Genomic DNA, 13,674 nt, shown 5'->3' with positions numbered 1-13,674 from the left:
GAAATGTAATGTTTGAAGTTGATTCTTTAAAGATTTGAAATGAGTTTAATCCGTCAAGGATTGGTTTGAATTGAGTCAATTATTTTGATGATGTGAAAGATGGAATACTCTTGAAATTCAGCCTGGGTTGCTTTAACTGATTTGGTTTTGATAAATGATTTATTGCTGAATCGATTCTTTAAAGCTTTGGAAATGAGTTAAATCGGTTGATATTGAGTTGATCTTGAAATGGTTTTCTTGAAATATGCCACTGAGGCGACTGTTGGATTTAGCTTGCTTTGAATTGATTTCTGGTTTTGAGCTGTTGAAAAGGAATGAGAAATGGTTTAGTTGGGACCCGAACCGGGTGGTAAAAGTCCAAGTTTTAGGGGAGGTGCTGCCGAAATTTCTACAAAATCCTACTCTTGTTTGTAAAGTTATTTAAAAAGGGTTGGATTTGAGAAATTGTATTAATTGATTTATTAAGAGAATATTTATGTTTTCAAGCTTAATTTATTTAATGAACTTTATGCGTTGAGTTCGGCTTATTTAGAAACGAACTATTTGTACAGTTTGAATCACTGAAGGAAAGAATGATGCTCTAATATTGATTTCAATATAAAAAGGAGCTTTTAGTGATTTTAAAGGAATTTAGACTTTTGATTGAGTAATCAAGTTTGAGGCATTTTGGAAGAGTTAGGAAAATGGGTTCCAAAAAGAAACCTGAAAGTGGTTTGATTCGAATGAACCGGTTCCGTTTCAAATGAGTTGATTTTTGGACCGGGTTGGAACTTGTGATTTTGCATGATCGGTTTCATAATAAATTCAGTTTTATTTACTTGAACCGGGAATCTATGATTTTAAAAGTTTCAATGAATTTTAAGGAATTTATATAAGTTGACCTTTCCTAAGGACTTGGGACTCTGCCGAGGAACTTTTGTTATGAAATTCCATTGTTGTATGGGTGATTTTGAATACTTTAAAATAAATCCTTAACTTGCCATGGTTTTGGAAGTTTTGGAAAGAGAATGCCGAGAGTGGCTTTGTTTTAAAAAGGGAACTCACTTTGAGTAAATTTGGCTTATGAGCCTGAGATGATTTGAGAAATGAGATCTTTAAAGCCAAGGCTAAAAAGAGTTAAAATTTGATTTCAAAGTGAAATGGCTTGAGAAAAGTGATTTATGGCTTAAATGCTGGTTTTATGAATTTGATGATGTTGAATGGTGGAAGTGTTGTTTTGTTGTGAGCCGGAATGGCCGTGTATGCTATTGAACTATGGCTGATTGCCGAATGAGTTGTGAGCCGTATGGCTGATTATGAATTATGAACTTAAGCCGAAGGGCTGTATTTATTGATAAATTGGCTGGTTCTGGATTGAACCGTGAGCCGGATGGCTGAGATAGATGGTGATCCATGGTTGAGTACAAATGCATGTATGCAATCGAATGAATTGTGAATTTAAGCCGGATGGCTGAGATGAATGTTGTATGCGAGTATGCTTGTGTTTTCTCTTTGGTTGTAAGGGTGACAGGGCACCGATACCCTCTAATGGCGACAGGGCGCAGATACCCTCTAATGGCGACAGGGCGCAGATACCCTCTAATGATAATAAAGCGCAACAGAGAGACTGTGTCCGAGTTAGCTACCGGACACGTCGGGTTGGCTTGGTAACCGACAGATGATATCATCAGCCACTAGGGACAGGCATGCATCATATGTATTTGTGTGACATTGGTTGGGTGTGCATATTATACTTGGTTTGCCTATGTGATTAATTGCTAACTGTTCTACTTGTAATAACTGTTTGTTTGTGCTTGAACTTCCTATCTGTGTTTGCATCTGGGACTCTGTTGGATTGTGGTGATTGGTTGATGGTTGGATTGTTTGGGCCTAGGGCCGTGGTTGGAATGAGATGAACCGATGGTTGATTTCGGTTTTGTGTTTCTGGTTTGGAATAAAATATGAAAGGCTATTTTGTTTCAGCATAGATAAATCGTTTTGAAAGGCTTTTGAGTTTTTGAGAATTGAATGGTTCCTCTTTCAGAAAAGATTTCCGACTTTACTTTTATTGTAAACCGTTGTTTTTGAAAAGGAGGCATAAGACGGTTATTAATCACTGGTACGGTTTATACTCACGTATCCTATTACAGTAATTCCCAAAAACCCTCTACTGAGAACCCTTTCGAGGATGATGTTCTCACCCCCCTACATTTTTTCCCTTTCAGGATATGGGCGCAGAAGTTACGAAGAGCTTATTTAATTGTTGTTGTGATGCTCTGTATTGTTTTAGCTATGGTTTATTCTACCCTCGCCTTTATCTTGATATAATCTGTAAGAGGGATAGGAATTGTATTGGATTATGGTTGTAATATTACTTATATATATGTATGTATATATATGGATGTACTCTTTATGAGTTTTATAAGTTGTATGGTATTTATGGATGTATGATATCGGATAAAAGTATTTTTAGATCGGTATTGCGATTTAAAGTTTTAAACAGGCTCATATTTTAGTATTAAATAATATAAAAGTCGTCGTAATGTCCGAACTATCAGAGTCGCGCAGCCGGAAGTGTGAGCTTTGGTAGTTAGGGTGTTACAGCCGGCGCATTGGGTTTGGCCTTTTTTCCTACCCATAGTTATGACTAAGTCCACGTAAGTAGGGTTTTAGGGTTTGGATCGGTTTTGAGTCAAAAACTCATCTGATCCGAATACTAAATTTACTTGTGGTGCGGTTTGTATTGGATATTTTTTTTCTAGAGAATTCGATCCAATTTCAACCGGTTTAGATTGAATTGAATTTGCAATTTTGTAAATTTAAAAAAAAATATACATAACAAGTATCAACATCACATTTTAAATAACCAATAATGATATAACGAGTCTCAACAATATCTTAAAAAAACTAACAATAGCATAACAATAGAAATAAAATTATAGGTTAGTTAAAATAAATAAATAAGAAAATCTCATTTTGAATTCATAAAATATTATTCACTAAATAAAAATAATATATGAATAATATAAAAATGTATAACAAATTGAACGTATTATAAACAAAATTTAAATACAATAATAAAATAATAATATATCACATTGTATAGTTTGAATTGGATTAGTTTAAATAAGTAGATTCGAAATCTAATCCAATTCATGCGATTTTTCAAAAATAAAATCTAATCAAATCTAAATTAGTACGGTTTTAATCGATTTTTTGTTTGGATTGGATTGGACGAGCAATTAATTTAGATCGATTTGAATTTGAACACTCCTATACGTAAGGTTGACACTATTAACAATACTATATATTTTTTAAAATTAATAAAAATTTTAATGTTTATTTAAAAAATGTTAGATATCATTAATTTTTTTATTCTATAATAAAAATTAAATATGGACATGCAGTTTATTTAAGAAAGTTATAATTTCGTAATATTATTACATGTAAAGTATACTTTTTGTCCCTAATATTTTCGAAAAAATTCAAAAATACCCTTAAAATTTAATTCGTTTCAATTTTATTCTTAATGTTTTCAATAAGTTTCGATTTTATTCTTACCATTAATTTTTGGAAATGTCTTTGGTGGGAAAAGAATAATCTAGTCCTTTAAAGACCAAGCAGAAATATTCTTGATGTGTGGTTCAGATTGATTCTGTATATAAGTTGTCTATAATATTAAATGTGACTCAATACTTATCTGAATTACAACAGATATATTGTGGTCTGGTTAGACCGACGACATAATGACCGGTTAAAATTTTTTTTTTTCGAAAAAGTGTTGATATTTGGATTAATGGGCTGAGTGGCTGTTGGGCCTTAAAAAACTTTAATAATCTAAAAATAGTTTATTTGTTTTGGACCTTAAAAAATTATAATAATAATAATAATTAATTATAATATTTAAAAAAACTTATTTTTATATTATTATTATTTTAATAAAAAAGAGGTAATTTTCAACGAAACAATATACTACTAGTAAAGAAGAAATGGAGATCGGAACAAGGGAAAACATCATCTCATCATACAATTTCTCTTCTTAGAGTTAGTTTGTCGCTACAAGTAATAGCCTCAAGTCGGTGTGAGATGTCTTCTTCTACCTGAAATTACAGGGAACCGAATGCGATCTTTGTTTCGACGGGACTTCTTGCTACATTTCCAGTAATCGGTATCCATGGCCATACCGCCACCCATCTGCCTCCGCGCCTCTTCCTTGATGAGATTACTTCCTCCGTTCCTATGATAATCGGAGGCTCAGTTTCATTTACCCTATGCCCAATTTTCCTTTCTTTATTATTTTTTTTTTTGCCATCATCATCTCTATCATTTTGTACCATGGCTTCACCTTTACTATTAACCACACACCAAAAGTGTTCCCTGATTCTTTGGCAACTGTCTTCCATAGTGTTTCTACCATAAAATTTGACAAAATCTCACTTCCGCTATTAACGGCATCGGCCATTGCTAGTGGAACATCTGGTACGATAAGGAATGTAATAAAAATTTAAGAATGGTAGTAACAACATCTATAGAAATCAATTTATAATTGCAAGAACTAGAAATACCTGCTGTAATAGAAGACCATGATTTCTAGGAAACTTGCAAATTGATATGTCTAGCATTGATGGTAAATAAAGTATATTTTCTCCAAATTTGTCTCAAATGTTTTTTTTATTTTTTGTGAATAGACTCCTATATTTTTTATTTTTTTTATTATCTGTTCCTTCAAGGTTCACAATATACTTTTTTCATCAAAAAAAGCTCTTTAATTTTTTTATAATCTAACTGTTAGTCAATTTTTCTTTTTCAATTTTACTCTCAAAATTCATTTTTCATCATCATCATTCTTATGATCTTTTCTGAACCATTCCTCTCTCTTTGAACCATTCCTCTCTCCCTTTCAAATATCTTCTTTCCAAATCTCCATTGTCACACAACATCACTGTAACACCCTAACTATCAAAATGTCACACTTCCAGCTGCGCCACTCTGATAGCTCGGGTATTACAACGATTCTTAAAATATTTAATACTAAAATATGAGCCTGTTTAAAACTTAAACCGAATTTTTCAAAACATACATCCATACTTACAATACAAATTACAATACTTACAGAGAATACAAATATATATACATACATACATATTATTACTTTACAGGCATTACATAATCAATTTTCTATCCCTCTTATAGAAACTTGTAAAGATAAAGGCGAGGGAAAAAGTAACTAATACAACACAAAATATCGTTTAAAACAGGAAAGGAATAAATGAGCTTTTCTGAACTTCGTCATCCATAACCTGAAAAAGAAAACACCTGTAGGGGAGTGAGAACATCGTCCTCGCTGGTTCTCACTATAGGTTAGAGAATTAATATAATAGGATACGTGAAAATAAAACCGTTACAGTAATTAATAACCGCCTTATGCATCTTTTCAAAACCAAAGATTTAATATCAAAACTCTGAAATCCTTTCTAAAAGAGAAAACTGTTAATTCTTCAAAAATTCAAAAGCCATTTTAAATTTTTTTTCTAGACAGTATGAATGGCCAAACTGTTCCAAGCATAGGTTCATTAAGTCTATGCTGGACCAGTTTAGTTTTTCATACTTTTCTAAACAAAAAACACAAACCAAACACGGCCTTCGGCCCATCTTATAATCAATTACAACCCTATGCTCAAACAACTCAATCCACAGCCAATCCATTATATTCCAACCAATTTTCAGTCACAAACACAAGTAAGAAGTTTCAAACACAATCAAGCAGTTACATCAAGTAGAGCAATTAGCAATTAAATATAATTATTCACATAGGAAAACTAATTATAATATGCACACCCAAACAATGTCACATAGATGCATATGATGAATGCCTGCCCTATGGTTGATGATATTATTTGTCAATTATACAGCCAACCCGACACGTCCTGGTAGCTAACCATGGACTGAAACACCCATGCGGAGCAAATGGGTTTGAGCTACAACCCTTTACTACTACCCGCTTAACCCAGAACTAGTGGAATAATCACTACTGCGGCTACTACCTAGGCGAATGTTTAAAAGCTCAAGCTGGAGCAAGTGGGACGAACCACAACCCTTGCTACTACCCAAGCATCACAATCACTGACCTGGAGCAAGCGGAACGAACCACCATCCTTGCTACTACCCAGGTATCTCAAACATACATTCATTTATGCCATATATCACTTTCTCCACAAATCACTTTACCTTGAAATCAAAATCAATTCCTTCCCGCCTCAACTTTAAACTCCCTATTTCTCAAATTATTTCAGGCTCATAAGCCACTTTTCCTCAAACGTAAATTTCTCTTTTTAAAACAAAGTCACCTTCCTCAACATCTTTCCATAACATTTTAAAAATCACACCAAATCAAAAGTTTTTTCTGAGAGATTTAAAATCATTCATCGTAAAACAGGATTTGGTAACAAAAGTTCCTCAGCAGAGTCTCAAGTCTTTAGGGGAGAATAACATAACTCATTTCCTCAAATTCGTTTAAAATCTTTAAAACATTGGCTTTCTGATTTGAGTAATAAAAATAGAATCTAAGCCAAACCCAGTCGTGTAGTCAATTACTCCGAACATATTTTCAAAATCATTTTTTTACTTAAACAAAATCAACTTCTATTCCATGATTAAATAGCGTTTCAAACTGCTCAAAATTATTTTAGTCTTGCAAAAATTCAGAATTCAAAGAGTGCTTAAAACTTTTCCTAAAACATTATAAAATGAGACTTATCAATAGACATTCAAGTTCTTTCAAAGTCACTGAAACTCCTCCAATTCAAACCCTCAAGTCAAATTCAAAGACAAACCCTTTTTACATTTAAAACAGCCTTAAAACATAGGTTTCTTCTAAATGACTTGCTCCCAAAAGAGATATAATACTTTTCTTAAGAAACAAGATTAAATCATAGTTTCTTTTTTAATTATTTATTTCAAAAGCATAAGTCATCCCTTTCTTAAATAATCCAAGTATAATAGTAGAAGTCTTTAACTCATAATTTTTCAAATAACATTTCAATAAAGTCTCAGATTTTACAAAAATTTCGGCAGTACCTCTCCTAAAACTTGGACTCTACCACCCTTTTCGGGTCCCAACCAAACCATTCCGCAACCCTCTTTAATGGGCTCAAAACCAAATCAGTTCAAATCAGCAAGTTGGTTTTATTTTCAGATTTCAAGAACACCAATTCAATCTCAAATCAATTTCCAAAAGATTATCCTCGATTTCAAAACTTTTAAGAAACAACTTTAAAGAAGCATTTCAAGAACAGTCCGTTTTACAAAACCAAATAATAATCCAGTCAAACAAGCATTCATATTCATCCAAGACAACCAACTATACAACCAACAATACATAAGACTTATACAATCACTCAAAGATACAATTTAAACCCAAATATCAATTATCCAAATTAAATCATATAACTTCTCATTATCTCACCAGAACATATATATATATATATATATATATATATATATATATATATATATATATATATATATAGACTTAAACTTAAAGTATTTATGAAAATCAATTTAATCATTCTTAATAAATTAATCTCTAAGAATCTAAATTAATAAAATAAATCATAATTTATTCATAATAAAAATTACTAGAATTAAATTATAACTCTTTCATTACTAAATTTTAATTTCAAATTATATAAAATAACTAATTATAAAAATTATATAAAAATGATAATTAACTTAACTCAAAATATTAATAAAATTAATTTAATTATTCTTAATTGATTAATTTTTAAAAATAAAAAATTTTTATTAATAAAATAAGTCATAATTTTTTTTTTAATAAAAGTTACTTAAATTAAACTATACAATTCTTTTTTATGTTTTAATTACTAAAATTATGTAAAATATTCAATTATAATAAATTACTTAAAAATATTAATTAATTTAAAATAAAATTATCTGCGAATCTATTTAATTATTTCTAATAGAATAATTTATAAAATTATAAAATTTAAACTTAATACAATAAAATCACAATTTATTCATATGAAAATCTTAAAAAATACGAAATGTTACAACCACTACCACCACCGTCATCCTCTAAACTTAGATGAACACTCTACTTTTGCCTTCAGTATCTCTCACAACACATGCTTCTTTTCCTCTTTTTTCTTCCAACTTAGATGTTTTTTCTCGTTATTCCAAGTTTATAGGCATTTATGACCAAAAAAAAAAAAAAAAGAGGCATTAGATTTCACTGAAAAAGGTTTTTTTTTTTTTTTTCATTGAACTTCGCTATAATAGTAGACATCCCCTTTTTTTATCATTGAACTTCGCTATAATAGTAGACATCTGGTCTGGTGGCCCTGCCTCTGGTCTTACTTTCTTTTTCTTTCATTTTTTGTTTCTCCCTCTATTTTTCAATTTTTGTGGATATTTTAAGTTTAGCTTCTTTTTTTTTTATTATGTCGAATTGATGATACTAGTATTAAATAATTTAAATAGAGTTTCTTCCATCAAATTTAGATTCAATCTATTTAGAGATATTTTAGTTGAATATGTTTCTTCTTTTAGAGATTCAATCTATTTAGAGATATATTTATTTTATTTTATTTTGTTTTTTATTGGCGTGGGAGGCTAGTCGAATGGGGCTAGATGATTGGATTGTAAAGTATGAATTCAGTTTCCGAAATTGAAAGATGCATCTTGTTTGGGGTAATTTGTCAAATTAATTATACAGTATCTGCTAGACCTAATTAGTTGTAACACGTTTTTACAATTTAAAAAATGTTGGTAGTAGTGTTGGTATTGTGTGTCAACAGAAATTTGAAAAGAGGTTATGTGTAAGAGAGAGAGAAATAAAAAAGAGAAAAATGATGATGACCATGAAGAATAAATTTTGGGAGTAAAATTGAAAAAAAAATTGACTAATAATTGATCATAGAAAAATTAACGATAAAGATAAAATTAAAATTTGTCAAAAATATTAATAATAAAATTAAATTTAAACAAATTAAACGTTAGAATTATTTTTAAAATTTAGAAATATAAAGCATACTTTATCTTATTATTACAATAAAAAATACTAGTAAGACTAATAAAAATGGATATTTATATATTTAGATTTGAAATAATCATTTACAAAGAAAACAGAATCCGTCCCTTATATGGGTACCATTTTGGGTTTCATGAATGTATCTAAAAAACAAAATTAAAAAAAATATCTGTTTAAAGTAAGAATATTATAAAATAATAAAATAATAATTTAATTAATAATTTTTGAGAAATTATAAAAACATTTTAAATAATTTTAAATATAATAAATATATAATTTAAAAAATTATTAATATAAAATTATAAATATAATATTTTATAAGATAATTTTAGATATTATCTCTCTCACATTTTTATATTTTAATTCATTAGTAATTAGAATATCACTTTATCATGTTTTGGTCTTTCCATTTTAAAGGGGGGAAGTTGATCTATATCAAATTAAACCACATATATCATCCATTGCGGATTTGCAGTTGACCAAAAATCTAAGCATTAATTACTAGTTACTACTATCACTAAAATAAAAACCCCACACAATTCAATTGTCCATGTATCAGAAAAATGGAGAAGAAAACAATCCTCCTAGTTTTGGCGTTGTTATTTTGCTGCATGAGTGTCCAAGTTCATTCGAAATATCACTCGGAGAACAAGCACGGTTTCCATCACAAGGAGAAAGCGACCAATCTCCATTTCTACCTCTTTGACTTCCTCACTGGGAAAAACCCCTCCGCCGTGGAGATCGCGCGACCCAACCGTCCCGTGGGGGCAAAAGCTTCCACTCCATTCGGCCATATTTATGCCATTGATGATCCACTGAGAGAAGGGCCTGATGAAAACTCAACCGTCATTGGCAATGCGCGGGGTTTTTACTTGTCAACAAGCCAAAGTGAGGATCTAACCCTTCTTATGAATGTGGATTTTGGGTTCACCAAAGGAGAGTTCAACGGGAGCTCCATCAGCGTGGTTTCGAGGAATCCGGTGACGGAGCCGCATAGGGAATTGGCTGTGGTCGGAGGGAGAGGCAAGTTCAGGCTCGCTAGAGGCTTCGCTGAGCTTACAACTTATTATCTCAATACAACAAATGGTGATGCTATTATTGAGTATAACGTTACTGTTTTACATTATTAATAAGGTGTAACAGAATAATGTTAGGTGCTCCAGAGGAGTACTGGGTCAGCAATTTTTGTGATTTATAGCTATCAAATAGTCATCAATGATTTTTTAATGGTGTGAGATTTCATCTAGTGGTGTAAAATTATGTTGGTTACATACTGACCAAAATTTAATAAAATTGCTGATTTCTTAAACTTTTTCGTATACCAAAATTATTTATCAAATTCAGTCACTAGTATAAAATATATGTTGGAATATAAATACACATATAAAATAAATTATATTACACATGTATTTATACACAAATACATTAGTGATTAATTTGAGTGGCTGATTTTAGTGTACAAATAATATTTTTTAAGTGTGATATTATCCTAAGCTCAAATATGACGGAATGATTATCATTATATTATTTTCTCCATTTTAATTTATTACGTTTCATTGTGTTAAAATAATAAAATTAATATAGTAAGAAAAAGAAAAAAAGTTAAGGAGAGGATTCATAGCAGATATCATGAAACAATGAGGTTTCCTAAATTTTACTTGTTGGAAAGTTATCATAATATGTTATTATTGATTTGGAAGGAAAATCTGCAAGGACACTGCGATAATGTGTATCTTTCTGATTTAATATAATGAGTAACGTCTTTTTGTTAAGATTTCGTCTTGTAATATGTATTAATTGGCAATTCAATATGGAATTAATGGCGTATATATATTCCCTTGTTCATCCGCTGAGATTCCGTTATGAATTTGGGATCATTTGTAATTTTGCTGCGCTTTGACAACCTCTATAATTCCAGATCAGATGCCTTGAACAGTTACTTTTGATAAATCACAATTAGCAGTTTAACTTTTACGGAAACAAGAAATTGTGTCTGAGACAATGTATATGACATATATGTGTAAAACACATGAGAGAGGCAAAAATTAGTTACAAATATTCAAGTACCTCAATTCTCATTAATATAGATAGATTTATAATTACTTACTCTATTTCTATCCATAAAATTAAAAAAATATATATATAGACAAAGTTGAAAATGAATTACTCTAATTAAGTATTTAAAATACACTACTAAAAACATACAAGTCGTATTTGGAATTAAATATTTGAGATTTCATTTCCAAATTACTATATTTACAGATAGCATTAAAAATTTGAAATCATTCAAATCCAGCAAACCGCTTTCAATTTATATGGAAAATAATCTGTGTCCCTTCTCCGTTAGATAAAAATAAAACTTGCTTATTTGGGAAGATTATTGATGTCTTTGCAGTATTTTTAGTAATTTTTACATTTTTTAGTAGTTTTTTTATATTTAAACTAAAATGTTTTTATTTTAATTGAAGTTTTTATAACTGATTTATATATTTGGAGTTGTTTTAAAATTATTGTGTATTCAAAATTATTTTTTAAAAAATCAAATGAAAAAAATAATCAAAGACGGCACCATAAAAGAACCCAAGTTGAACGTCCAAAAAAACGGGCGCCCAACGCCCAATAATCAATCAAAATGGGCGCCCAACGCCTGCAAAAGAAGAAGAAGGAGTGGCACCTAATTTCAGGATTAGGCGCCCAACTCTAGTAATTATGCATAGTATTGGGCGCCTAGCGCTTATACTTTGGCGCCCAACTCCAAATGATTTTTCAATCCAGAGGTCCAAATTCAAGCGCCAAACCTTGGGGCTCAACGTATTCAAAGAAAAATTGGACTAATTCCATGCATATAGTGATCCCATGCAGTGATGTACTTGCATAAATGTCTTCACGAGGAGCTAATAACATAACAAGTATTTAAGCACACTTGACATAAAAATTTATGATTCGGTTTGAAATTAGAATGCTATGAAAAATTGTTAGAATGCTTTGAAAGTTAGAATGTTTTGATTGTCGCTATGCTGTGACTAAAGCTTTATTAATATAATTACTGTGTTGAGTGTATTAAAATGCTTTCAGAGTTGGTGAATTTAAAATTATATTTTAAAATTGTTATAATTAATTGTTTTCGAAATTATATGTATATATTCATTTTGGTTCTTATGAAAGAAAATATGCTCCATTGCAATTAGTGCTTGTTATGTTATTATTTGCTGATATTCTTTACGTTATTAATATATTGTTAATATATTCGCTGTACAGACATGACGACAGGCAACAGAGATAAGTCGAGTGGGACATGTGCTCGTGGTAGAGGGAGGACTTCCACCGAATCTTCCAGCGCTGTCCAATCATCGCCCTCTACCCCGACTTATCCATCAACCCCTGTGATGTGGCAGGCGGGTCCATCGGACTAACAATTTATCATGGTCCTCAACCCGAACCAGGTGCCTCCTTCTGCTACGCCCCCTGTAGATGCAACGATCCCGCCGACAGAGCCTGCAGTGGGTGATACCTCCAATGCCCCCGAGCAGGAAGTCCTTCCACTATCGCCTGTCATCCGGCTGAGGATTTGGCCCGATGGTATGTATCGTGAGTTCAATTTTATAATATTAAATTTGTTTATCTTTAGTTTGTTTATGTTAAGTTTGTTTATCTTATGTGATTGTTATTGTACGGTTTGATCTGTGACAGGTTTACACGAACCCCAATGCTTGCACACCAGAGATATCCAAGGTCATTAAGTCTATGTATGACCATCCATGACTGACCTACACGCAGATTCCGGCTGAGACCAAAGAGCGCTGATTTTAGAAGTGGGCAGTAAGAACTCAATTTGGTTAGAATTGATTGACTGCATTTGAACTATATTTTATTCCAACTAACTAATGTTGGTGAATCACTTTGTGCAGTTAAAATTCATATGGGATGTGGAGCATAACCTCATGATCCAAAAGATCTAAGACCACCAGGTGATGAGATATTTTGGAGGAAGAAACGAATCTCTCCCAAAATACCACAATTCTAACCGGCAAGTGCACCGGGTCGCATCAAGTAATAAAAACTCACGGGAGTGAGGTCGATCCCACAGGGATTGAAGGATTGAGCAATTTTAGTTTAGTGGTTGATTTAGTCAAGCGAATTGAGATTTGGTTGATGGTTTTGTGACTTGCAGAATTAAATTGCATTGAAGTAAAGAGAACAAGAAATAAATTGCTGAAACTTAAAGAACAAGAAATTAAATGACAGAAACTTAAAGTGCAAGAAATGTAAATTGCGGAATCTTAAAGTGCAAGGAATGTAAATTGCTTGAAATGTAAAGGGGATTGGGATGTGGATTTGCAGAAATTAAACAAGGAAAAATTAGATTGCATCAAACAGAAGAGTAAAAGGCAATTGGGATTGAACCGGAAATCAAGCGGAAAAGTAAATGAACATAGAAAGGAAAGAAACAGAATGTAAATTGGGGAATTGGATCTCAGGACCCAGAGACTAGAAAACCAAGTCTAGATCTCAATGCCTTCCTAGATCCAACAAGAACAATAGCAAGGAAATTGTAAATTGCAAAGAAAAGAGATGAAGAACAATGAACCGGAAATGGAATTCAATTAAGCAGTAAATAAACAGAGAGATCCAAGATTGAGATTGAA

The 13,674-nt window shown here is 31.4% G+C and overlaps 1 protein-coding gene across 1 annotated transcript; it reads left to right on the top strand.

The window, feature by feature from the left end:
- The first annotated feature begins 9,490 nt into the window (after positions 1-9,490).
- On the top strand, positions 9,491-10,337 carry LOC112783888 (dirigent protein 4). Its single transcript, XM_025826966.3, has one exon. It carries the CDS (start codon positions 9,592-9,594, stop codon positions 10,156-10,158), a length of 567 nt encoding a protein of 188 aa, XP_025682751.1. The 5' UTR covers positions 9,491-9,591; the 3' UTR covers positions 10,159-10,337.
- Positions 10,338-13,674: the final 3,337 nt, after the last annotated feature.

This window comes from Arachis hypogaea, chromosome 20 (assembly GCF_003086295.3).
Source record: "Arachis hypogaea cultivar Tifrunner chromosome 20, arahy.Tifrunner.gnm2.J5K5, whole genome shotgun sequence".
Classification (NCBI taxonomy): domain Eukaryota; kingdom Viridiplantae; phylum Streptophyta; class Magnoliopsida; order Fabales; family Fabaceae; genus Arachis; species Arachis hypogaea.
This window is presented reverse-complemented; position numbering and strand designations above follow the sequence as displayed.